This window comes from Typopeltis vanoorti, chromosome 22 (genome assembly GCF_054136105.1).
Source record: "Typopeltis vanoorti isolate ZY-2024b chromosome 22, IOZ_Tvanoo_1.0, whole genome shotgun sequence".
Classification (NCBI taxonomy): domain Eukaryota; kingdom Metazoa; phylum Arthropoda; class Arachnida; order Uropygi; family Thelyphonidae; genus Typopeltis; species Typopeltis vanoorti.
Window position 1 is genome coordinate 18,880,520 of NC_143570.1, and position 26,362 is coordinate 18,906,881.

At 36.0% G+C, this 26,362-nt stretch overlaps 1 protein-coding gene across 1 annotated transcript in view; it reads left to right on the forward strand.

Annotated features, from left to right (window-relative positions):
- Polr3B (RNA polymerase III subunit RpIII128) overlaps nucleotides 1–26,362 on the forward strand; it is a 494,506-nt gene that overhangs the window by 459,823 nt on the left and 8,321 nt on the right. The window contains exon 27 of the mRNA XM_090412337.1: nucleotides 16,517–16,606. Coding sequence (XP_090268463.1) covers nucleotides 16,517–16,606 — 90 coding nt within the window. The remainder of the gene's footprint in view (nucleotides 1–16,516; nucleotides 16,607–26,362) is intronic.

Genomic DNA, 26,362 nt, shown 5'->3' on the forward strand with positions numbered 1-26,362 from the left:
CCTTTTTTTCTTGACTACTAGTATTAATAAATTAAAGACTTAATTCTGTATGTTAGTCAAGTAAATATTAGTTTAATATCCAACGTTTCACTGACTGATATCTGTCAGCATTTTTAAAGGAATACACTGGTAAGCAATAGAAAGTAACAAAAACTAGGAAACTGACCGACAATTCTAAAAATTATATAAAGTTATCACTGTTCTTGACACAATTATATAATATGCATGTCGCAAGCGCAACGTTTTATTTGTTGAGATATTTAATCTAATTTTCATGAAAGTTCATTTCTTTTTGGTTAAATGATCTGATTAGAGTTTTCCATATATCTGGTAAGATTAGGCCTTGATTCTTATTTAAGTTACCTGTTGAATGGGCGACTGTAGCAAAACTCAGCATTATTCATATTCTCAAAAAAAGAGCTATACAGTGTACCACAGATGCTGGCGACCTACAAGAAGAATGAATGGAAATATCCAAAGATCTAACCCTAAATGGCTACCCTACAAGAATCATCAACAAGATTCTCTTTAGTGACATACCGCAAAGACAACGAGATGAAACCCAATACATCAGCTCTATAACAATTCTATTTGTTAGTGCCATATCCAGAAAATTAGCTCTTCTTCTAAAACCATATAATATCAGAGTAACCTTCAAACCTATTGAGACCATTCTTTAGTGACATACCGCAAAGACAACGAGATGAAACCCAATACATCAGCTCTATAACAATTCTATTTGTTAGTGCCATATCCAGAAAATTAGCTCTTCTTCTAAAACCATATAACATCATAGTAACCTTCAAACCTATTGAGACCATTCAAAAGTTTATAAAATCACCAAAAGATAGGAATCCTTTCTACAAATACTCTGGAGTTTATAGCATGCCTTGTTCTTGCAGTATTAATTACATCGGACAGACATCTAGAAGTTTTGATACAAGAAAGAAGGAACACTTAGGCTATGTAAGGAATAACAGACAAGATATATCAGGCCTTTCTTTACACTTTGCCTCTACCAACCATAATACTGAATGGGATATGAATCATATGCCCCTACATAGAAGACAACTACCATTCCAGAACATTTAAAGAACCTGCTACAGTCACCCATTTAACAGGTAACTTAAATAAGAATCAAGGCCTAATCTTACCAGATATATGGAAAACTTTAATCAGATCATTTAACCAAAAAGAAATGAACTGTCATGAAAATTACATTAAATATCTCAACAAATAAAACATTGCGCTTGCGACAAGCGTATTATATCATTGTGTCATGCACAGTGATAACTTTATATAATTTTTAGAATTGTCGGTTAGTTTTCTAGTTTTTGTTACTTTCTATTGCTTACCAGTGTATTCCTTTGAAAATGCTGACAGATATAAGTCAGTGAAACGTTGGATATTAAACTAATATTTACTTGACTAACATACAGAATTAAGTCTTTAATTTATTACAATTATTATATATTCTTTATTATCTGTGAAAAATTGAATTTTATCAGTGACACAGACAAGCTGCTGAAGAAATATTCAATTCTTGCTAATTCTCCAGATCATTAATTCAGTTGATTGTATTTTTTTAACAACTTGTTTATTAAAAAAAATTTTTTTTAATAAAAAGAAAAAATAAATTTTAGTACTTTTCTTATTACATTTAGAATATTTTATGCACTTTCCCTTTAACATTCTAACTTGTATCCATAGCGGACAGCTTGCTCCATTTTCAGGTATCTAATAATGCCATGCATTATGATAAGAGTCACTATCTGTACACACCTGAGTAGGGAGGGGGCTTACATCATGGGATACAGACTAACTTAACGTGACATCAACTACTCTCCATATACAAGTAGCCCAGTTGTTAAGATATTTCATGCATAGATTTTTGTGTGCTCTTACTTGCATAAATTAAAGATGAAAACAAGACAATATATCTTGTCAGATTAATATACTGTAATCTTAATGTTGGTCATCCTGTCAATCTAGCCATAACAAACAAATTATAACCCGGAAGCTAAACTTCAGGATGTTCTTGGAGATCTAGGTTTAAAATCTGAGTGTGCAAGTCTGTTTTCAAGACATGGCTTAAAATTATTTCTTCATAGTAATGTCCTCACTATTGTATTTAACCATGTATGCAACACATTCTCAGAGAATGACTGCAACTCTTAATAAGTAATCAGTAACATACTAATACCATTCCCACTTTTTCAGACTTCAACAGCATTAACTCAGTAATTCTCTCTCTTTCGTGTCCATGGAACTTCTGAAAAAAAGTTTTTAGCAAGTCCTGAAAATACAATATGGTTTCTAAAAATCTACTCTCTTGAGGATTACCTGTAACGCATAGATCTTTCTGGGATTTGTCAAGTACCCTGCAGTTGTAATGTTGCTTATTGTGCTTTTTCTCCCCCCCCCCTTACTTTGGTATATTATTGTTTCAATTCTATACCCAAGTATAAGTGTCAACTAAATACTCTATATACAAGTAGAATATTTAAGTGGCACACCTTTTTCTAATTGTGTATGGAAAATATATAACTTCTGCATTGATTTAATCTTGTTATTCTTTTTGGATCTGGCTCCCACTAATGAGACCCTAGCAAAGGTCAAAACTAGTCTGGGTACTGATCCTTTCCATTACGTCTTTTGTATTATGGGATGCTAAGGAAAATTATGTGAAGTCAACAGTCTCTGTATACAAGTAGATTAGCCACGAAGTTATTTCATATGTATGCTTACTCTTGGGTATAGAATTAAAACAATAATATAATTTCTCATCAAGTATTATATACATTGTAACCAACTTTCCACAACTATATTCTCTTACCCTAAATTTGCTTATTCATGTAATAATTAAATTATTATTTAATTATTGCATGAATAAGCAAATCCTTGATCTCCATATGATATTGGCTACTTCACCTCAAATTGATATATACACATGCCTCTTCATCAAATTCCTGATATGTACTCTCAAGGGGTGTACGGGATATGATTGTTCTACATGAAAAACTTTCATCATTACTAACTTCCTCCGAATCAAACTCTTACCTGTCAAGACTCCAACATTATCAGACTTTATATTTCTATCTTCTAAGGAGGCACTTTACCTGGCAGAGAACACTTGTTTTGCTAATCTTTCCTTTCCTATTCTGTTTAAGTGACCATACCAGCTGACATTAGCTCTGCTAGCACATTCCTGGATGCAAACAATGTTAAGTTCTTTCCTAATATACCTCATTTTTAATATGATATTGCCACTGATGCCATCTGTTCACGCCTCTAATCTTTCTCAGGATTTTCATATCTGTGGTCTATAGTCTTTGGTCAAGTGTTTTATTTCTAACCCAGCTCTCAGATCCATAAGTTAAAATTGGTTTAAAAACTGTCATGTTTTAAAACTAATATAGTGTTTTAACTAATTTTTTTCTTATTCCATATAAGTTTCTTCAATTGACATCCTACCATACCAGCTTTGTTGATTCTGTTGTCTATTTCCATATTTAATTTACCCTTTTCACTAAAAATCATGCCCAAGTAGCTGAATGTTTTTGTTCTGTAGGTTCTCCATTCACAATGCAGTTCATATTTTCAATGCTTCTACCTATTTTCATTGTCTTTGTCTTTGTCTTGTTATTAATGGCCTTCAAAAACCAAATCTATTACAACAGTTATTCAATTTAGTCAGGGAGTCTTGCAGACTTGTAGAGAATTTATTTAGAAGTATAACACCATCCGCATAAAGTAAAGAGCTGAGATTAACATCTCCAGTGTTGATATCAGGTTTAATACCACTTTCCTTCTGAATATGATCCATATAGATAATAAATAACAGAGGGGATAATGTACATCCTTGTCTGACACCAAATTTAATATAAAACCATGTTCCTGCACTTTGTTCAATTCCAACTGCTGACTTACAACTCAAATAAAGACTAACTATTGCTTGATATAATGCTCCATCGACACCATACAACTATAGTATTTTGAATAGCTTTTCTCTTGGCATCTTGTCATATGCCTTTTCCAGATCTACAAAATTTAAATACAGATCTTTGTTATATTCGCATGATTTTTTAACTATTTGTCGTAAAGTGAAAATCTGATCCTGACAGCCTCTGTTTGGCCTGAATCCAGCTTGTTCTTCACCAAGCTTCTCTTCTGCAATCCTTCTCAACCGTTTATCAAGTATACTTGCATATATCTTACCAGGAACATTCAGTAATGAAATACCTCTGTAATTCTCACATTCAGTTTTATTTCCTTTTTATATATAGATAGTATGAGAGCTCTACTCCAATGATCTGGAATTTGTCCCTGTCCATGCCTTCTGAACTATGCAGTGCAACCACTGTAAGACTTTTATACCTCCATATTTGAGCATTTCTGGTCAAATATCATCTATTGTTTCGTTTAGCAATTTTTCGAAGTAATTACTCCATACATCAAGGATATCTTTTTCACTAGTTTTCACGTCATCTTTATCATCTCTAATTCCTTTTAAAGCACTCTTTCCTCCATTTGTGAGATTTTTCAACAGCCTCCAGAATATTCTGCCACTTTCTTGATATTTATTTTCTATGTTCTTACCCAAGTCTTCCCATGACTTTTGTTTAGCTAGTTTTACAAAGTGTGTGGCTTTCTTACATTGTCTCTGTATTCTCTAAGAGCACAAGCTGACTTATTTGCAACAAATTTTGAACTAAGAAAACATAAGAGTATATTGTATTTTTAATTTTTAATAATTTTACATATTTGTAATTGGAGGCCTAAACCAGCTTGAAAATGTGCCATGTTTGGTCTCTAGAGTAGGTTTCTCAAATTATATAAAAAATAAATGAAATAATTAAAAAAAAAAGCTGTTATTCCACTAGTAGCATGTTAGTACCACTGGCAAAATAAAAGTTTCATGGAGTAGTTACATAAAATGCCAACCTAATTGGTTGAATCCATCTCTGAACTCCACCCAATAGATTTCACGTTCAACTTACTTTGGCACAAATGCTTGAGAGTCTTCTAATGGTAGATGGATTTTATTGCCTGATGTATGAGACTACCACCACCCTGCCTATAAATAAAAAATACTGTGTTTGTTCCCTGAAGGAGAATTCACTGGTAATCTAATCTCATTTATCCATATCATACTAGATTCTTAATTGGCCCAAAATAGCTTGAAAAGTTTCCATGTTTAGTCTTTAGAGCAAGGTTCCCTTTTTATATAACCTTTGCTTATCCTATTCATGGCACTAGATCTGTGGGTGAGATTGACATAAAATGTATGTGTATACCAAACTCAACAGAATTGAAGACGAGTTCTATTGAGAGTATGAAGCATCATTGAAGAAAAAGAAAAGCTACAAAAAAGGTTATTACACACAAAGTTCCTGATAGTATAAGCACATTTGTATTCATTTATGAGTGAATACATATGTGCTTATATATATATATATATATATATATATATATATATATATCAAGAAATATGTATATAGAAAAGTAGCTAAACAGAAGTTATGAGAAGTCTTTGGAAATTTGTTGTTTTAAGGATACTTGCGACATAAGACTGAATGATATAATCACGTAATCACAAGAAAGATATTTATTTAACCAAATATTTCGGTCTGGAAATAGCAGACCATCGTCGGTGGTATTACAAGAACTATCCAGCAACACATGAAACTCAATGGCTTTTCTGAAAAAAGTATTCAACGTCTTCTTACATCTTATAATCCTCCACAAAACAACAAAGATTCAATACGTCGAGTACCTATTCCTTATATCTCCGGTATTTCAGAACCTATCGCAAGAATTTTGAAGAAATATGATTTAACAGCTACGTATTCTCCTATTAACAAATTGTCTTCTCATTTTCCTTCTCCTAAAGACAAACGCTCAACTTTATCTCTTCCTGGAGTTTATCAAATTCCTTGCAACTGTGATCTCTCTTACTTTGGACAGACTGGACGTTCTCTTGAAAAAAGAATCCAAGAACATCAATCATCCATTCTTCACAATAAACCTGAAAAGTCTGGTTTGGCTCAACACGGGATTGAAACTGACCACAGCATCCTTTGGTCCAAAACGCGCCTCTTACATAGATCCCGTTATAGGTTCGAACGTTTGTTCAAGGAAAGCGTGGAGGCCTTGCTCCATCATCCCAACCTGAATCGTAATGACTGCATATCTATATCAAAAATCTGGGAAAGCCTAATCAAGATTACTCATTAATTTTTTTTTTTTTTTTTTTTTTTTTTTTTTTTTTTTTTTTTTTTTTTTAAATAGCAAATTCAATCATGTTTCTACTTCAAAATATTTCGTTTCATACTTAGTGATATAACATCACGCGGCATGTTCTAATTTCAACGATCTATTGTTAGTATTCTAGCTTGTATATTTTTTAAACTGTTCTTGTAATACCACCGATGATGGTCTGCTATTTCCAGACCGAAATATTTGGTTAAATAAATATCTTTCTTGTGATTACGTGATTATATCATTAAGTCTTTGGAAAGGTGGTAAAATGTTTTGAATCTCTTGTGAAGTTAAAGGAAAGAGTGCTACAAAAAGGATGATTAAGTTGATATAAAATTCAGGATGAGAATATTCTATATTATTTTGAATAAATGCAGTAACCAATGAGAGAACTATACAATGCATTCAAAATTACTTTTTGATATTCAAATATTCAAAGCTTATCATCATCATCAAATTCCTGCTATGTACCCTCAAGGGGTGTACAGGATATGACAGTACTACATGAAAACATTACATCATTACTAACTTTCTATCTACAATTTTCCTCCAAATCAGTCTGTTACTTGTCAAGACTCCAACATTATCAGATCTTATATTTCTATCGTCTAAGGCACTTTGTACCGTATCAATCCACCTATATCTTGGTCTTCCTCTGGGTCGTTTTCCTGCCAACCTGGCAGAGAACACTTGTTTTGCTAATCTTTCCTCTCCCATTCTATTTAAGTGACCATACCACCTGAGATTAGCTCTGCTAATGCATTCCTGGATGCTGACAATGTCAAGTTCTTTCCTAATATCCTCATTTTTAATATGATATTGCCATTGATGCCATCTGTTCATGCCTCTGATCTTTCTCAGGACTCTCATGTCTGCGGTCTCTAGTCTTTGGTCAAGTGTTTTACTTCTGACCCAGCTCTCAGATCCATAAGTTAAAACTGGTTTGAACACTGTCTTGTATACAGCTAATTTAGTGTTCCGACTAATTTCTCTCTTATTCCATATGAATTTATTCAATTGACTTCCCACCATACCAGCTTTGCTGATTCTGTTGTCTATTTCTATATTTAATTTACCATCTTCAGTAAAAATTGTGCCCAAGTAGCTGAAATGTTTTACTTGTTCCACAGGTTCTCCATTCACAACAGAGTTGACATTTTCAATGATTCTGCCTATTTTCATTATCTTTGTCTTTTTATTGCTGACCTTCATACCATATCTATTACAACAGCTATTCAATTTAGTCAGAGAATCTTGCAGACTTATAGCGGATTTATTTAGAAGTATAACATCATCCGCATAAAGCAAAGAGCTGACATTAACATCTCCAATTTTGATATCAGGTTTAATACCACTTTTCTTCATAATGTGATCCATATAGATAATGAATAACAGAGGGGATAATGTACATCCTTGTCTCACACCAGATTTAACATTAAACCATCTTCCTGTACTTCCTTCAATTCTAACTGCTGACTTACAACTCAAATAAAGACTAAGTATTGCTTGATATAATGCCCCATTGACACCATATAACTGCAGCGTATTGAATAGCTTCTCTCTTGGCACCTTGTCATATGCCTTTTCCAAATCGACAAAACTTAAATACAGATCTTTGTTATATTCCCATGCTTTCTCGACTATTTGTCGTAAAGTGAAGATCTGATCCTGACAGCCTCTATTTGGCCTGAATCCAGCTTGTTCTTCACCAAGCTTTTCTTCCACAATTCTTCTCAACCGTTTCTCAAGTATACTGGCATAGATCTTGCCAGGAACACTCAGTAGGGAAATACCTCTGTAATTCTCACATTCAGTTTTATTTCCCTTTTTATATATGGGTACTATGAGAGCTCTACTCCAATCATCGGGAATTCGTCCCTCTGTCCAGGCATTCTGAACTATGCAGTGCAGCCACTGTAAGACTTTTATACCACCATACTTCAGCATTTCTGGTCGAATATCATCTACTCCTGCTGCCTTTCCACATTTCAAGCCTTTGATGGCTTTTTCTACTTCAAGTATGGATATGTATTCCTGACTGCATGCCTGGTCAGTGTTTTTTATCACTGTGCTGTCATCGCTGCTTGTTTCATTTAGCAGTTTTTCAAAGTAATTACTCCATACTTCAAGGATATCTTTTTCTCCTGTTTTCATGTCACCTTTATCATCTCTAACTCCTTTTACAGCACTCTTTCCTCCATTCCTAAGCTTCTTCAACAACCTCCAGAATATTTTGCCACCTTCTTGATATTTATTTTCTATATTCTTGCCAAAGTCCTCCCATGACTTTTGTTTAGCTAGTTTTACACACTGTTTAGCTTTCTTACATTTGTCTCTGTATTCTGTAAGAGTAAAAGCTGACTTATTTGCCAGGAACTTTTGATATGCTTTCTTCTTTTCCTTCACTGCCTGCCTCTTTAACTTCCTGTGTCCACCAGGGAGTTCTGATTTTTTTATCCTTGCACACAACCTCACCACATGCCTCTCTGGCAGAATCAATCAATGTTTTCTTCAGAGTTTGCCACTGAATCTCCAAGGTTTGATTCCTGTTCTCAAACTCTTTCATTTTCTTTTCAATAATCTTTCTATATTTTAGTCTACAGTTCACATCTGAGAGCTGCTCAACTTTTATTCGCTTTAAAACTTTCTTACATGTTATTCTTTTCAATATAAAATTCAATTTTATCCTGCTCAAGACCAAATAGTGATCACTTCCAATTTCAAATCCTCTGTACACTCTGGTGTCCTGCACCAGGGAGAAGACATCAATATCAACAATAACATAGTCAATGAGACTTTTCTTATTCCTAGCCTCTTCTCTCCATGTGAATTTGTGCACATTTTTATGTTGGAACATGGTGTTAGTAATAACCAGTCCATGTCCTGAGCAGAAATCCAACAGATATTTCCCATTATTATTAGCTTTGCTCTTTTCTCCAAATTTTCCCAAAATATTTTTGTATGTCTCGCAGTCATTTCCTACTCTGCTATTTAGATCCCCAACAAGGACCAACTTTTCCTTTTTCATTGTGTCAGTTGCTTTTTCTAGAGTATCAAAAAATTCCTCCACTTCTACCTTAGTAGAACCTTCTGTGGGACCATAGGCACAAATAAGTCTCATTGTCCAGTTCCCCATTCTCATATTTGCCCACATTACTCTACTTGAGACTGACTGCCATTCAAGAAGATTAGCCTCGTATTTTGTGTTGAATACTATGGCTACTCCTTCTTTTCCTTGATTGTTATTGCCTGAATATAACATTTTGTATTTATTATTTATTCAAAGCTTATAAAAAAATTAAAAGTTTAAAAAAATGAATCTGAAATGTAGAAAATAGTAGGGAAAATATGATATTCAAACTGCCATGCCTTAATAAATATGGGAATATTCACAATGACTACAATACATAATTCCTAAGATGGAACTCCAAATAACTGTAACAATTTTGATTAAATCAGAAATTCTTTACTGGGTATTTGGAAGAACTGATATAAGTACATCTGATATAGGAAAAATATTTGAATTTGAAGTTCATGTTGTGATTATCTTTAGTTGGGAGATGATTTTCATTACCTGCTTTGAAACCATTCAGCTTGCTTACTGGAGGTGCAAAGTGAGTAAAATAACAATAATAATAAAAAAAAAATACTGTGTCTGGTCCCTGAAGGAGAATTCACTGGTAATCTAATCTCATTTATCCATATCATACTAGATTCTTAATGTAGCAACTGCCAAAAAAGTCCTTACCAAATCCCCATAGATACAAATACAATTGTATGGGTAATTCATATAGTAGTCTTATCATTTGCTGAAATGCCAATATATAAATCTCGAGGTATGGTTGTTATTATAATATACAACTCACTGTATTGGATGTTTAAGAAGGTTTATTGGTTCTAATGAACCCTAACAGTATATTCTGTTTTAAACACACACACACACACACACACACACACACACAGCTGTGAGTGAGATTTCTGTTGTAAACATAAGTCAACTTCTGAATGTAATTTTATCATAAACTCATGTACTAAATCATAATAGTTGTCATAAAATATTATATCATAAGGATTTAGTTTGCCGTATTAGCAGGTCTTGTGTGCGATAGAATCTCAAGCAAGGGAAATTCTACAAACAGATAGAGAGGACAGCCATGGATTCACCACTCTCCTCACACCTGGTCAACTTCTTTTTGGAGACTTTTGAAGAGAAAGCCTTAAACTCAGCCCCACAAAACCCCACTGTTTGGCTACACTATGTTTATGATGTGTTCGCTATTTGGCTCAGATACTCTTCACTCCTTCTTAACACACTTAAACAACCAACACCCCATAATCCAGTTCACCTTTTAAAAAGAAGAAAACAACAGTCTCCCTTTCCTAGACACTAATCACTCGCCAGCCTGATGGATCCTTGGCCTTCTCTATTTACAGAAAACCTACCCATACAGGGCAGATACATTCACTAGCAATCCCCCCCCCCTCACAATATGGGGTTATAAAAACACTATATAACAGGGCAAAATTAATGTGTTCAGATGACAATGCTCTAACCAGTGAACTGAACCACATCCTTAACACTTTCTTAGCCAATGGCTACAACTCCTCAAAAATCCAAAAAATATTAAAGCCAGTTGACCCCCCCCCCCTTCATAACAAAGATTACACTAAATCCATCATCATTCCCTATATCTGGGGCACCTCTGAAAAGTTAACCAAAATCTTAAAAAAAAATATGAACTGACTTCTTGTTACAAACCATATAAGAAATTGGCATCCCTTATCTGCTTCACCAAAGACCAACCACTTCCCCTAGACCTACCTGGAGTATACCAGGTCCCTTGCAGCTGTTCTTCTTTGGCCAAACAGGCAGGACAGCAAATGAACCACAAAGACTACATCTGGTTTCACCATTACAGCCACTCTGGGCTTGCAGACCAGGCTCTGGATATCTGCCACAGAATACGCTGGAAGAAAGCCTCGTTATTACACCGCAGCAATTTTTAATTTGAAAGATTGTTCATGGAATCAGCCTCAGCTCTAAAAAACTTTCCAAACCTCAACAAATTTCGGTGCATGAGACTGTCCCAAATTTATGAAGTTTGCATCTTGAGAACCCAATATAGCTCACTAGGGGGGCACCTTTAGAACTATAGGAAGAACGTCCGTTTTCTCTCTTCTGCCTTATTTGCTCTTTGTAGTGCCTGTGTGCACGTGTCATAGTTGCTTGTTCCCATGAAGATGGCGATTTGACATTGCCAAAATATAGGAAATATTTATTAAAGTTTCTTTTAATTAATATTCCAGTATACGTTGTAAATTCCTTAAATTATTTAATAGTCATTTGTTACCAACGTATAAGAATATCTACAAGAATTACTATCATCCACGGAGATTCTATTGCACGTAAGGCCCACCGATACAGCAAACTAAAGCTGAAGATATCTAGACAACTAAATCGTTTGACCTTCTTATAACTCAGCCGGGATAATAAGGTAATCCCAAATTGTGTAAAATTAAAACACCATTTCTTTATACAGAAGGCTCTCCACATTTATAACTGCACTAGCTTCGCTCTACTACGAGAACATATTACCACTATGTGCGTTCTCATGCCTGACATAAACAAAGCTATTCGGGCGTTAGAAGAGGAGCTTTCCAGCACGCTGAACCACAACCTCTACGACATCTCGTGCACTTCACAGAGAAGGAATTTGAAAAGATATGAAGTTGGCACATCAAAAAATTTGAAAACTTGAAAAAGGACTCTACCTCTGAACCTCGACAACCACTCAACACTGTAATCAACCTATCTTCCATTACCTTGAAGCCTGAGGCACTCAACCACTGGCACGTGGCCACAATTTCCCCATAACTCCTAAGAAAATACCGGCCAAAGAAATGATGATTCAGATAGAGCGTGGTATCTGCAACCTTCCAAACCATATCTCCAACAATATCAGACTGCATTTAGCTGGTGTTCGCACCAAAGCAAGACTTCCAAAAACCAACCTATCCAAAGGAGAATATAAAGCTCTACAGGAAATGAAGAAAAACAAAGAAATAGTAATAACCAAAATGACTACACTGGTAACGCTTAATGCTTTATTGTTAGATCGGGCTACCTACCTCCCTATTGAATATGATCCCACCAGCTCCGAAATTAGAACACTCCAAAGGCTCCTTAAGAAGGTCACTTCTTGGCCTGTGGAAGTTACTAATAAACTAAAACCTTTTAACTCTAGACCCCCCCCGAATATATGGATTTCCAAAAATACATAAACAAAATGTGCCAGCATGTCCCATAGTGGATGGCATTGATCCGCCGACATATTATTTAGCCAAAGAGCTCACGCACCATACTGGCAATACACACCATCACACATAAAAAACTCAGCCAACTTCAAAGCCAGTATAGAAAACCTCTCACTACAACACACTGATGTAATTGTCAGTTTTGACATCTCCTCCCTATTCACAAATGTCCCACTCAAGGAAACTTTAGAACTCATCGAAGCCAAATTTCCTCCCAATATTTCAATTCTATTTCAGTTCACAATGAACTCAGACTATTTCATTTGGCAAGGGAAATTCTACAAGCAGATAAAGGGGACAGCCATGGGTTAACCACTCTCCCCACCCCTGGCCAACTTCTTTATGGAGACTTTTGAAGAGAAAGCCTTAAACTCAGCCCCACAAAACCCGATTGTTTGGCTACACTATGTTGATGATGTGTTCGCTATTTGGCCACATGGCTCAGATACTCTTCACTCCTTCTTAACACACTTAAACAACAAACACCTCATAATCCAGTTCACTTTGGAAAAAGGAGGACAACAGTCTCCCTTTCCTAGACACTCTATTACTTGCCAGCCTGATGAATCCTTGGCCTTCTCTGTTTACAGAAAGCCTATCCATATAGGCAGATGCATTCACTAGCAATCCCCCCCCCACCTCACAATATGGGGGTTATAAAAACACTATATAACAGGGCAAAATGAATGTGTTCAGATGACAATGCTCTAACCACTGAACTGAACCACATCCTTAACACTTTCTTTGGCCTATGGCAAGTTAGACACTTGCCATAGGTGCTTCATGCTCTCGTTACATCACTCGTCGTCAGGATCAGCTATTACTTTAAAACAAATAGTTGAGGAATCAAGGGAATACAACAAAAAATTGTAAGTTCTGTAGATCTGCTAAAGGCATATGACTAGATGCCAAGAGAAAAGCTGTGGAACATTTACATGGTGTAAATAGAAGATTAAATCATGCAGTATATAGGCTATGAAAATTAAGAACAACATATAGTTATGTGGGCAGTATGCATATGTCGAAAATGATTCTAGGTTCAGTTGTGACACTGTCATCAAACAATGATGTCACTGTTATGCTTATAAATGGACAATGCATATTCAGAGGATATGTTATTTGGATTGTGAATATTAGCTTAAGGTCCTGTTTCTGTGATTATAGTAATTTATATTGTGCAATTTTGTCTATCACATAAATGCATAAATTATAATTGTATCACTATAATTTAGAAATAGATCTTCCTTAGCTCAGTCGGTATAGCTGAAGCCCTTTGGTAGGAAAGACTCAGGTTCAATTCCCATCCATGCCATAGGCATATAAGCATGTCTTTATGTTTTCAGCTTTGGGCACATGAAAATCTTTTGTCACTGAAAAATGGTGCATACGAGAGAGTTTGGCCACTTGATTTTCACTACAGAGAGATAATGATCTAAAAGATTTAGTGAATAATTCTTGCAAATAAGATACGTGGATTCTTCTACATGCAGATCCATTATTTTCCAAGAGATTAAACTAATATTCACAACCCAAATAAACATATATGAATATGCAAGGTCCATTTAGAAGCCCATTATCAGGAATTAGACAACTTCTTCATGCAAATGGCATGTGGAAGTGATTTCACCTTATAAATTATAGTAATTTATATTGTGCCATTTTGTCTATCACATAAATGCATAAATTATAATTGTATCACTATAATTTAGAAATAGATCTTCCTTAGCTCAGTCGGTATAGCTGAAGCCCTTTGGTAGGAAAGACTCAGGTTCAATTCCCATCCATGCCATGAGGAACTTTTACCTGGTTTCTTTTGACTAAAGGTGAGTTAGCTGGTCTATGGAGAAGAGGGATTTTTCACCTGGAAACTCAGGTTTTTTTGTCCCTCAGAACAGGCGAACCGGTCCCATGAACACACCTCAGAGGATGCAGCAGAGGAGTGATGAGCCGGCTGTATTAATTCATCATAGACCCCTCATTAGGGAACTCTACCCATCCTAAGAGACAGATGAGAAGATGGAAATTTAGAAATTTATATGATAATTCTGATTTCTGATGATTTTTCTCTTCACAATGGTAACTCACAATAATCCTAAACATCAAAAATAAATGAGGATACTTGTAAAAGATTCACTGAATTAATCAAGATTGTTTTCAGGTTTTAGAATGAACTGTTCATGTGTTGCTCTGATTATCACAAATCCATTGAATAAGTCTGTAGAAAAACCAGCATTATGTAAGTAATTTTAAAGAAAGTATGATCATATATAACAGATCTTTGGAGGATGAAAATGCTTTTTGCAAGCAAGGCACTTTGCTTTTCTTAATAGCTTTAATGGAACATGTGTGCTAGACATATTAAAGTAAGTTTATTTTGGGAGCAGTTGTATCTAGAGCAAAGAAAGTTATCAAATGATACTAACTGAAGAAATAATATTCAAATGAATAAAATATTTTGCAAAAAAGAGCAATTCTGAAAGACTGTGATTCGAAACTTGTAAATGTCATTCAAAAACCAAATAGACTGCATGTGTATCCTTATTTTTATGAAGCTTTGGCACACAAAAGCTTCTGCTGAATGAAATTTGCATTACATATAAATGCTACATACCAAATTGTGTTAACTTTGGTTTAAACATTCAGCCTGAACATGGTAATCCTTTTTGCAGTTTGAGGGCAACTTGGGAAATGAATAATTTGAATAAACAACTTACATGAACAACTTTGTCCAGTACAAACACGTGCACACACACATATATAGGACTTGAAAATGTGCTTGTCTCCTCATCCATGATGAGTGAGAATTTTTAGTTGAGTTAAAAAATAATCAGAAGAGAAGTTTCAGTTTGGTCATCAGTTTTATTTATGTAATGCTAATTCTGTTTTATGTCATAAATAGTTTTATGTATGTTTATCCAACATATTGCACACATTTGGGAATGCTGGTTATTACAAATACTTGTTTGTTGATTATTACTGATTGCTGTGATGGAATACAACCAATGAGAGGAGAAGGATATGCACATGTCATTTTTATCTTATAGAGCACTCAGTCGTGCTTCAAGGTAGCCAATTAATCACAACACATCAACCTATATTATATACACATCAGACAGTGATAATGAGCTTATTTCTTATTCAGAATTTGACTATTGATAATGGATATTAAAACTGGAAAAGTTGAGATAGAAGTATTTCTTTATTTTGATTCTAACCTAAATGTTTCCAGTTTTTTTCTGAGTTACTGCTGTTTCATACATCACTGGCCAAGGCCTTCTGATGTTTTAGATCCAAACAGAATTAAGAAGTGCACTGATATGTAGTTATGTGATATAAAACAAGGATTTTATTTTATCGAGAGTCTTTCTTCTAATGTTTGTTAATAATGGCAGAGAAGAAATTGAATTTTTCCATAAAAGTAATTTGGGATACATTGTAAGTAGCAGAAGCAAAAACATAGGAAAAAACGATATTATTAATTAAAAATTAAAAATAAATGGGCTTGAATTATTTCTAAAATGAATGAATTTTTTTTCTTCACAGACTGATAAACATGCTACAAAAATAGTTAACATATATTGAAGCAAATACATGAAATGAAGTTAACTAGTAGTTATGCAGGTTATAATTAGCATTAATAAAAGCTAATAAATTGACTAGATCCTGAATAAATGTGATTATGATATATTCATGGCGAATGTCACAGAACACACACAGACTAACATCTGACAAGTAAGATATATATACTTGACTGCTGAGCCAGCACAAAATTTTTCATTCTGTGTGTACACACACTTTGCTTATCTTCAACAAAAAAATACTATATTCTATATTAGGGTTCTCCAGTAATGGAACAAATTTAAGTAGCATACTGTTGATATACTAGAATGACTGATGATATACTAGAATTTATTTTTTATTATTTTTTTCCCTAACCAAGCATGCTGCTTTTGGAAAGACTCATGTTGTCTAGTGATGCTTTTCAAGTTGATGTATGCAATCATTGTGGACTTCTTGGGTATTCTGGATGGTAAGTTTTTGTACTTGAATATGTTTGTTTCATAAACATACCTGTTTACTGAACTGATGCTGTTTAGCTACTGAAAAATTAAAGACTCCAAGAAATTATATTCTTAATTTAATCCTTTACCCAACTGTAAGCAAACGAAGTTTGCACATCAAGTAATTTCACGACTGAGCCACTTGTATATAGAGGCTAATGAATTCAACCAGTTGCCTTAGTATCCCATAATGCAATGCACATATCCTTACAGACAGATATAATGCTATGCATTATGGGAAGGGACACTTCCAGACCAGTTTTGACTTTTATTGAGTCTCATCAGTAGGAGCCAGACCCAGAACTGATACCAAGGTTGAAGTAATGCAGAGTCATATTTCCATATACTGGTAGTCAGAAGGTGTGACATCTTTTATATTGCCAGAGTTTGGAATCTTACCTAGTATTGTCTCCAGACCTTCTGTGCAACATCTCAAAGCACCATGGCAAGTCAACTCCATTCAAGCACAGGTACGCTGATATCTTAACAAACTGTTAAGTTTGTCAAGATATCAGCGTACTTCCCCAACCACTTCAATCAGCCACTTCCCCAAGACATTCTCGTAGAAAGGCTTATACATTGGTTGCATATGATTACTAAATAACTTAAGGAATTCACAACATATACTGGAATATAAATTAAAATAAACTTTAATATATACTTCCTATATTTTGGCAACTTCACGTTGCCATCTTCATGGGAACATAAGATTAAGACAATTAAGAACATGCCAATTGGTTTTCTCAGTTTATAGAAAACCCACCCGTACAGACAGGTACATTCTCATCCAACAATCACCGCCCCCCCCCCTACACACACACAACAATATGGAGTTAAGACACTATACAACAGGACTAAACTACTAAACTAATCTGTTCAAATGACAATGCCTTAACCACTGAACTAAATCACATTCTTAACACTTTCTCAGCCAATGGCTACAACCTCCCAAAAATACTAAAACCAGTAAACCACAGCCCCCCCCCCCTCCCTTTTACAAAAAAGATTACTCTAAATCCATCACCATTCCCTACATCCGGGGCACCTCGGAAAAAATTACCAAAATCCTGAATAAACATGACCTGACCTCTTGTTACAGACCATATAAAAATTTGCATCCCTTATCCAATCCACTAAAGACCAACCACTTCCCCCAGATCTGCCTGGTATATACCAGGTCCCTTGCAGCTGTAAGCTATCCTACTTTGGCCAAACAGGCAGGACAGCAAATATCAGAATTTCGTAACACAAGGACTACATCGGGTTTCACCAGTACAGGCTTGCAGACCATGTGCTCTGGATACACGCCACAGAATATGGTGGAAGAAAGCCACAGTAATACACCACAGCAAGTATAAATTTGAAAGACTTTTCATAGAATCAGCCTTCAGCCCTAAGAAACATGCCAAACCTCAACAAATTTGGATGCTTGAGACTGCCCCAAATTTGGGAGACGTACATCTTGAGAACTTCAGCCCAACAGCCAAGAATACCTAATATAGCCTGCTAGGGGGCACCATCAGGACTTTAGGAAAAACAGTAGTTTCCTCACTTCGACCTCATTTGCTGTTTTTAGTGCCTGCGTACACGTGTCTTAATCTTATGTTCCCATGAAGATGGCAACGTGGCATTGCCAAAATATAGGAAGTATATATTAAAGTTTATTTTAATTTATATTCCAGTATACGTTGTGAATTCCTTAAGTTATTTAGTAATCATGTTGCAAGACATCTGTGATAAGGATGCCTATACACCTGAAGGTCTATGTCTCTTTATCCACAGCCCATCGAAGAGCATGTGTTCAGTGGTGTTGTATCCATAAAAATTGGACAAGGCACCAGTGGGCTAATGTACTCTTTACAGATGAAAGTCATTTTAGTCTTTCCCCTGATTGTAGACTACACTTGATCTGGTGTGAAAGTGTTACTGCTAACCATTGCGAGAATGTTCTTGAAAGGGATAGATACAGTGGTGCTAGGATCACGGTGTAAGGAGACGTTATGCTTAATGGATACACTGCACTACAAGTGCTGGAAAAATGGGACTATGTCTGGTGAACGATATTGCGATGAAGCTCTTCAATGTCATGTTCAATTGTTCTGTGGTGCTAAAGACAAAGAATTTGCTTTTATGAATGACAATGCCATACCACATCATACATAAGCAGTGGAGATACTTCTAGAGATCAAATGGCATGGCCAGCATGCTGCCCAGATCTCAATTTCATAGAATATGTTTGGGACACAATAGGGAGACACACTGCTGCTCAAAATTTCTCTCCAAAAAAGAAACAAGGCCTTATCCTTGCTCTGAAGTTGGAGTGGGCCAGTTTGCCTCAAAAACTCTTAAACCACTTGTTGCTGAGCATGGTACTATAGCATTATTGGCTGTAGTCATGAAAATTTTTTTCATATGCAGGTAAAAATGTAGTTCATCCATAGCTTTTAGACACTAGTGTAATAGCAACAATGTGAATTACAGCTTTATATGACAAGTATTTGATGATTTTTTTTTTAGAAATACAATCTGGACCTGGTGGTTGATTTCACATACCTCAGCAAGTAATGTCAGTTGGATAGGGTTAATGTACCCTGTTGTGTACTTTACTGGCGAACTCTAGATCCGTGTGAATGTATTTTGGACTACACAGATTCTCTAGGCTATTAGGGAAAGGCTGCTTCAACCTTGTGTATGTCACTGTGCTATATTTTATTGAATGCTTTGGCAATGTCCAGGATTGGTGGGAGAGCTTTATTGTCTGTGCATAGAGCTTTTGTCATTTTCCAGAGTGCCTGGTCCTCTATGTTTAAAGACTGCAGTTTTGTCTCCAACTGTTGATTTTGATAGTTTTAAGTATATATCAGCCTACTTTTGTAGCTCTGTTGAGCACTTGTCAGTGGAACTGGTGCTTGGCTCTGTTCTTTTCACAGATCAGGTTTTTAAACTCATCCAGTAGTCCTTCAGAGTTTGTGCATGACACATCCACAGTGAGAGCCATAAATGCAGTTATCTGCTTTTCTAAGCTTAGACTTGAGTCATTGAATTTTTCCTTTGACTCGATGGCAAGAACCGGGCCAATAAATTTATGTACAGCAATCGTTAGTTTTGTTCAGTAGTTGACAGTTGGAACCTGATTTGGGATAGTTTCATGTTGTAAGCCCAGTTAGAGTAAAACTGGATTGTGATCAAAGATGAGATCATCCATTGCACTTATTTGGTATTGATGTACAATATTTTGTAGTATCACTTTGTCAAGGACATCAGGAAGTAGGAAGTCCTGCCACATTGTGATACGCGGGTTCTGGAGGTCCTATGATCACTGTGTTCCTAGTGTTCATTGAGGATTCTACTGTTTCCAAGGCTGTGTGCTTAGCGTTCGGCACACAGCCTTCTTTTGGGAACCTGCTTTTGCAGCGTAGACCTTCAATCTCATGATTTCTATGTTGGTAGTGGCAGGATTTACAATTTCATTGTGTTCTGTATTAAGCTTGACAAATATAGCTATGACCCCCCCCCCCCTTATTCCTTGTTTCCTGGGATAAATATTAGCCACATTGTGAGTACAGAATCTGGGACTCTGGTCTGTTATTAATGATCAGAGTCGTCGTTGGCTTCTCAAACTGAACCTGAAGTCAATCGGGCCATTTTCTTTGCAAGAAGTCATAAAACTTCTAAATTGTGCAAATGCCTGCTCGATTTCTAGGCTTTCCCACTGGGGATTACACATTTAAAATTTGTAAAGCAATCCTAAATTCTAAGTTAAGAGAGCTTATTTTTCACTTGGTTAGACTACCTTTTGGCAACTCCTACAGGTAGAGATGACCTTGCTATTGCTTCTGCCTGGTATCTTCACATCTGGGACTGGCTCCCATCTGAAGAGACCTCAATAAAGGTCGAAACTAGTCTGGGTAGTGGCCCTTCCCTTAATGCATAACATTAGACATATCCGCAAGGAGATGTGTTTTACATTATGGGAGATACTGAAATAGGAGTGATGTAAGCTTGCTCCACCTTTGCAACGAGTTGCCTGGTGTTGTACTACCTTACCCCAGTCCTGAAGATACTTTCAGGTGCAAACTTTGTTTGCTCACACTTGGATAAAGGATTAAATTAAATTTATCTAAGTTAAGAGAAGAAATAGGGTGGGGGGGTGAGAGAGAGAGAATAAATCTAGTAACTAGCTGGTACCTACTTCTGGAGAAGCCTTGAACCCAAAGTCACTAAAAATAGGATGAATAAATCTCAGCGAGTCACCTCAAGATCTCAGATCAAATGTTGCTGACAATCAGATGCCAAGGTTGAAGTAATGCAGAGGTCATATATTTTCCATATAAAAATAATAAAAAGATGTAAAATCTGGATTAGTGCTAGTTCTTGAAAGTTTTTTCACTTGGTTATAAATTCAAGATGCCAAGAAATTATATTCTTATTTAATCTTTTATCCAAGTGTAAGTAAACAAAATTTGCATGTGAATTGTCTTCACGACTAGAATATTTGTATACAAAGGCTGGTGATGTCAGATTAATTGCCTTAATATCCCACAATGTAAAGGACACATATACACACCTGAATGTGTTGTACTTTGCATTATGGGATAGAGTGGCTGTAGTGTAGGTAATGGTTCCATGTTCCTTGAGGCAGATGTTGGTAGTACTTCTTGTTTGTTCAAAATAAAATGGGAAAGCTTGTGGGGGCATGGCATTTTGTAGGCGCCAGTCTGGCTTAGTTGATGTAGTAGATTTTTCAGTGAGTAGATAATGGTGGCTATTTTCTGATATGGCTTTATGAAGGCCATCTGTATGTTGAACCTTTTTAAAACTTTTTTGTTTCGAGGTGTAGGGAAAAAAAAGGTAGATAAAGGGAATGGTAATTGATTTTTTTGTGTTGGGGAGGGAGGGAGGGATATGATTAGGGATTGGGCAGAGCTTTCTGTTGATTTTTGAAAGGGAAAGCCATCGGCTAAAAAAGGAGTAACTGATTCCTGTGAGTAGACTAGTGTGATCCAAGCAAGTAATTCTAGCTAGGTTAGCTAAGGTTTTGATAACATCATATTGCTGGGGGGGGGTGGTAGTAGGTTTTCTTGTAGGTAGAAAAGGTTAAGGATCTGTTGACCAGAGTGTGAAGGAATGGGAAGACAATTATTATTTTACTTTTCTGTGACAAAATGGATCCTTGGGTATTGACTGTTGAGGTGTGCTAAAGATATTTCCAATGTATCCCAGCTATATGGCCAATTGGAGATTGTGTCATCCACATAGCACTGCCATATTGTTGGTTTGAGAGGTGCCAAGTTTAAAAGATTGGCTGGGGAGGGTGAGTGGGATCCATAGATGTGCCTTCAATCTGCTCGTAAATTTTTCCTTGCCACTTAAAATAGCCCGAAATGATAGTAAAATCGAATAAGGTTGTTATGTCAGGGGGAAAGTGTCAGAATTAGTTCTGAGGTTTCTTTTTAATAGTACATTCATGAATAGAGAGGTCAAAACCATCAATTCTGACAAGCAAGGCTTAAAGTGCACAGAGCTCTTACAATGGGAGGAGGTGTAGCCTGTAATGTGAGAGGCTGTTGGGCTAGGTATTTTGCCAATATTGTCCATCTTGTGTAATTTTGATAGTTAATAAATCTGTGGGAGGGATTATAACATTTAAAAATTTTTAATGGATTCTGTAATCTAATGGATCCTAAATATGCATACCAGATTACAGAGCCTTGTTTATCATGTAGAATTATGAGTATAATCACCTGTTTTTCTATCTTATGTGTGTGTAGCCCACTACATGGATGTAGCATGAATGTATGACTCTCTTTCATGTTTTGAGTAAACTGTACTGTTTGAGCATGGAACAGATATACACGCTTATCTTTTTTCTCAAGAAAAGCAATCCATTATTTCTGGCTAATATCAAACTATGGATCTACTTCTCACAAAGATTTGTCTTTTTCTGCTATATTTTCAGGAGATTCCTTTACATGGATAAGAAATCTCTTCCTGCCTAACACTGGTGGGCCCACATGACTGACTGTTCATTGTCCACTCCACATGAATATTTCATCGACTTAGTCATATAGATGTTGAAACTTGTACCCTTTGATAGAAAAAAAAAGACCTCAGTTTAATTCTTTTGATAGACTGTCTGAACATTTCTTTGGGTAAAGAAAGAATTTTTCTACTGAAGATGAGTGAGTCAGATACATACAAAGATAGCAGGGTTTATTATTAAATTAAGCCTCCATGGAATGAAGACAGTCATTGCAGAAGGTCCACAATCTCATGCAAAAAGATCACCAAACCATGCCTTAAACCTGTTCATAGAATCTGCACATATCACACTCTCAGCCAACATATTCCACTTACCAACTCTCTACTCACACTCTTTTTTACACAGCTTTTAAGGATCGCCTCTTTTTCCATCTTATCTCCCTCTGTGTCTCAGTCATGTATCTCTCTCTCTTTCTGTTCACAAAGATTGCAATTTGTATTCCCTCACATCCGTATTTTTGAGCTCTAACACTGACTTAGTGTACCTACTCTGGGCCTTCTCTAAAATATCTTGATCACCTTGAAATATCAGGTAACCCAATTAATGAAAAGTATTCAGATCCTCCTGTAAAACCACAACATTTGCTCCTCTCTTTATATCTCTAGTTAAGTCTGCCCTGATAGCATTAACATACAAATTAAACAATCATGGTCCCCCACCTCTGGTGACCTTCCTCTTTTGGGATACTAATTCTTATACACCATCCACTGATACCTGTCCAAGAGCCAATCACCTATCCAACTCACAAGTTTCTAATCCAATCCAATCTGTTCCAATTTGACTATCAGCTTGTTATGTAGCAATCTATCAAAGGCCTCTGAAAAATTAAAGTATATCACTGTATATTTTAGCCAGGTGGATTTATTACTTTATTACAGTAAATAAGCAGATTGCTAAAATATGATCTCCTCTTAATTGATCCATGCTGACCATCACAGAGAATACTGCTATTATCAGCCAGTTCTGAATCCTAGTTCTCAGCAATCTCTCACATCTTAACTGTAACCACAGACTTGTAGCTTCAGTCGTCTTCCCCCCCCCCCCCCCCCATACACACGTACACCTTATTTAGTGGAGCAATTTTACCCTCTTGACATACCTATGAGACCTGCCTTGTTGCAAGATTCATAGATTCATGTTAAATAGGTATGCCAAGAGCATACTGTTAACTCTCTAGAGCATTCCTTCAAGACACATGGTGATATGTTGTCAAATGCTGTTTACTTAATTCCTCATTTACCAGTCGATCATCCACCAGTGTCCAGCCCCCCCCCCCCTCTCGTAATCATTCTTTTTGTTTGCCACATATTAAGAGAGCTCTAATAATTTTCTTGGTGATTGACTAGATTTCTGCTTGTACTGCACTTCTGCTATCCTTAAAAACTGAGTCACATTTCTTCTTTTTCCATACTGCATACCTAATCTCTTCATTTCTCCATTTAACTCCTACCTTATTTACCCTTCTCACTTTTAGATCAAGAGATTTAATAGCAGATATTACTGCTATCTTGAACTTTGCCCAAATACCATCTCTCTCCTTTCCTCCCATCTCCTCTTTCCATGCTATAGTTTCCATTTTTCCCCTCAGCTTTCATAATCATCGACTTTTTAATTCTGCATACATCTTTCCTTCACAGAGGTTTTCCACAGATACCCCACAGCAACAAAACTAATTGCTTTCAAACAAGCTCAATCAAGACCAGTGGCGGCCCGTGAAGTTTTAAGTGGGGGGTGCTGCCTATACAAAATAAAAAAAAAAACATTCTTTTTTTTCCTAATTAGTAACCAATTTATTAATAAATAAATCTAAGATTTATTTATTAATAATTTAATATTTATCTAATTTTTAATAATATTTAAAATAAATAAATCTTAGATTTATTTATTAATAAATTGGTTACTGATTAGGAAAAAAAGAATGATTTTTTTTAAATTTTGTATAGGCAGCACCCCCACTTAAAACTTCACAGGACGTCACTGATCAAGACAATACAATTTATTTCTTCTATATCAAGATTCACCCAGAACAAAGAAGTTTGGGAAAATATCTGGAGAATGAAAAAATAATCCATTGGCTCTCTATCCTCGAGCACAATGATTGACAGTTCTTGACACACTCTGGAAAAAATTTTCAAAACAACATATTCTCCCTCCAAGTTCCTTGCCCAAAAAAGCAAAGCAGAAAAACAACAAATCCATTTTTATTCAAATGGTAGACCCAAGAAGAAGAAATGGAAGCTGCTTTGCTTAAATGTCATCCAACTGCTGTTGGACCAGATATTGTTCATTACAAGATGGTAAGACATCCATCAACATCAGGGATGAATCAACTGTTGCACCTTTACAACAGAATTTTTCTGTGATTATAACTGCCTTTCCTAAGCCAGGGAAGGATCCAAGATTCCCAAATAACTATGGCCTCTGTTGCTTTGACCAGCTGTGTGCACAAGATTCTGAGGGCATAAAAGACAAGAGTTACCTCTAATGGGTAACTCTTGTCTTTTATGCTTTCTAGAGAGAAACAACCTTTTTTTTCCTGAATGCAATCTGGCTTCTGAAAATATCATTATACCACTGATCATCTTGTCTGGCTCGAGGTGCCCATTAGGGATGGATGCTTTCCTAAAATACGAGCATCTGGTATTGGTTTTCTTTGATATCGAAAAGCATATGACACTGCTTGGAGATTTGGAATGTGGGAACTGTCCTCTCCAACTCATATAACCAAGAAGAGAGAGTCCCACAAGGTTGTGTTTCAAGTATTGCACATTTTGCAATCAAGGTCAACTCGATAACAGAACAGTTTCCTCCAACAGTAAATAATGCTCTGTATGGGGATCACTTTACCATCTTCTATCACTCATGCAATATGAGGATTATAGAAAGACAGCTATAGCAAACCATTGACAATCTCTCAAAATTGGCACTTGCTAATGGTTTCAGATTTTCACAGCAAGAGACAATTTGCATGCACTTTTGTCACAGACATGGTCTTCATCTTGACCCAGAATTACGACTAGGACACATCACTAATCCAGTTGTGCTTGAAGCTGAGTTCTTGGGACTGATATTTCACAATAAACTAATTTTCCTCCCTCACCATCAGTTAGGAGACAAGTACCATAAAGCAAAGAACATTCTACACACCTTATTTTCTGCTGTTTGATGCAAACAAACCAAACAACATCTTGACAGATGTTGTGTTTGGTTTGTTTGCACAGGACATCGATAAGATTAAACTTGACTCTGGCTCTCAAGTCTATGCTTCTGCCAGGTACAGTGTGCTGTGATAGTTAGACCCTATTGACTATCAAGCAACCAGAATTGCAAATGGAACATTTCACATGTTCACTACTTCCTAGTCTGACATTGAGGCAAATGAACCAGCTATGTTGCTCCAATGCCAACAACTGTCTCTGCTATATATAATTAAAAGAAAATCCCTGCCAAATCACCCCATACATCCAACTATCTTTCAGTCTCAATGGGAAAAATCTCTACAACAATTGACAGACTGCCATAAACCCTTTGATTTGCAGATAACAGTTCTCCTACAACCTCTAGAAATAAGCAGTAGAAAACATAGCTTAGACCATGTTGAGACCAAATTCACTTCCTGGCAATCATACATGCCAGCATGTAGCTTTTCTCTCAGCAGGTTACTGAAATTTTCACCCTGCTG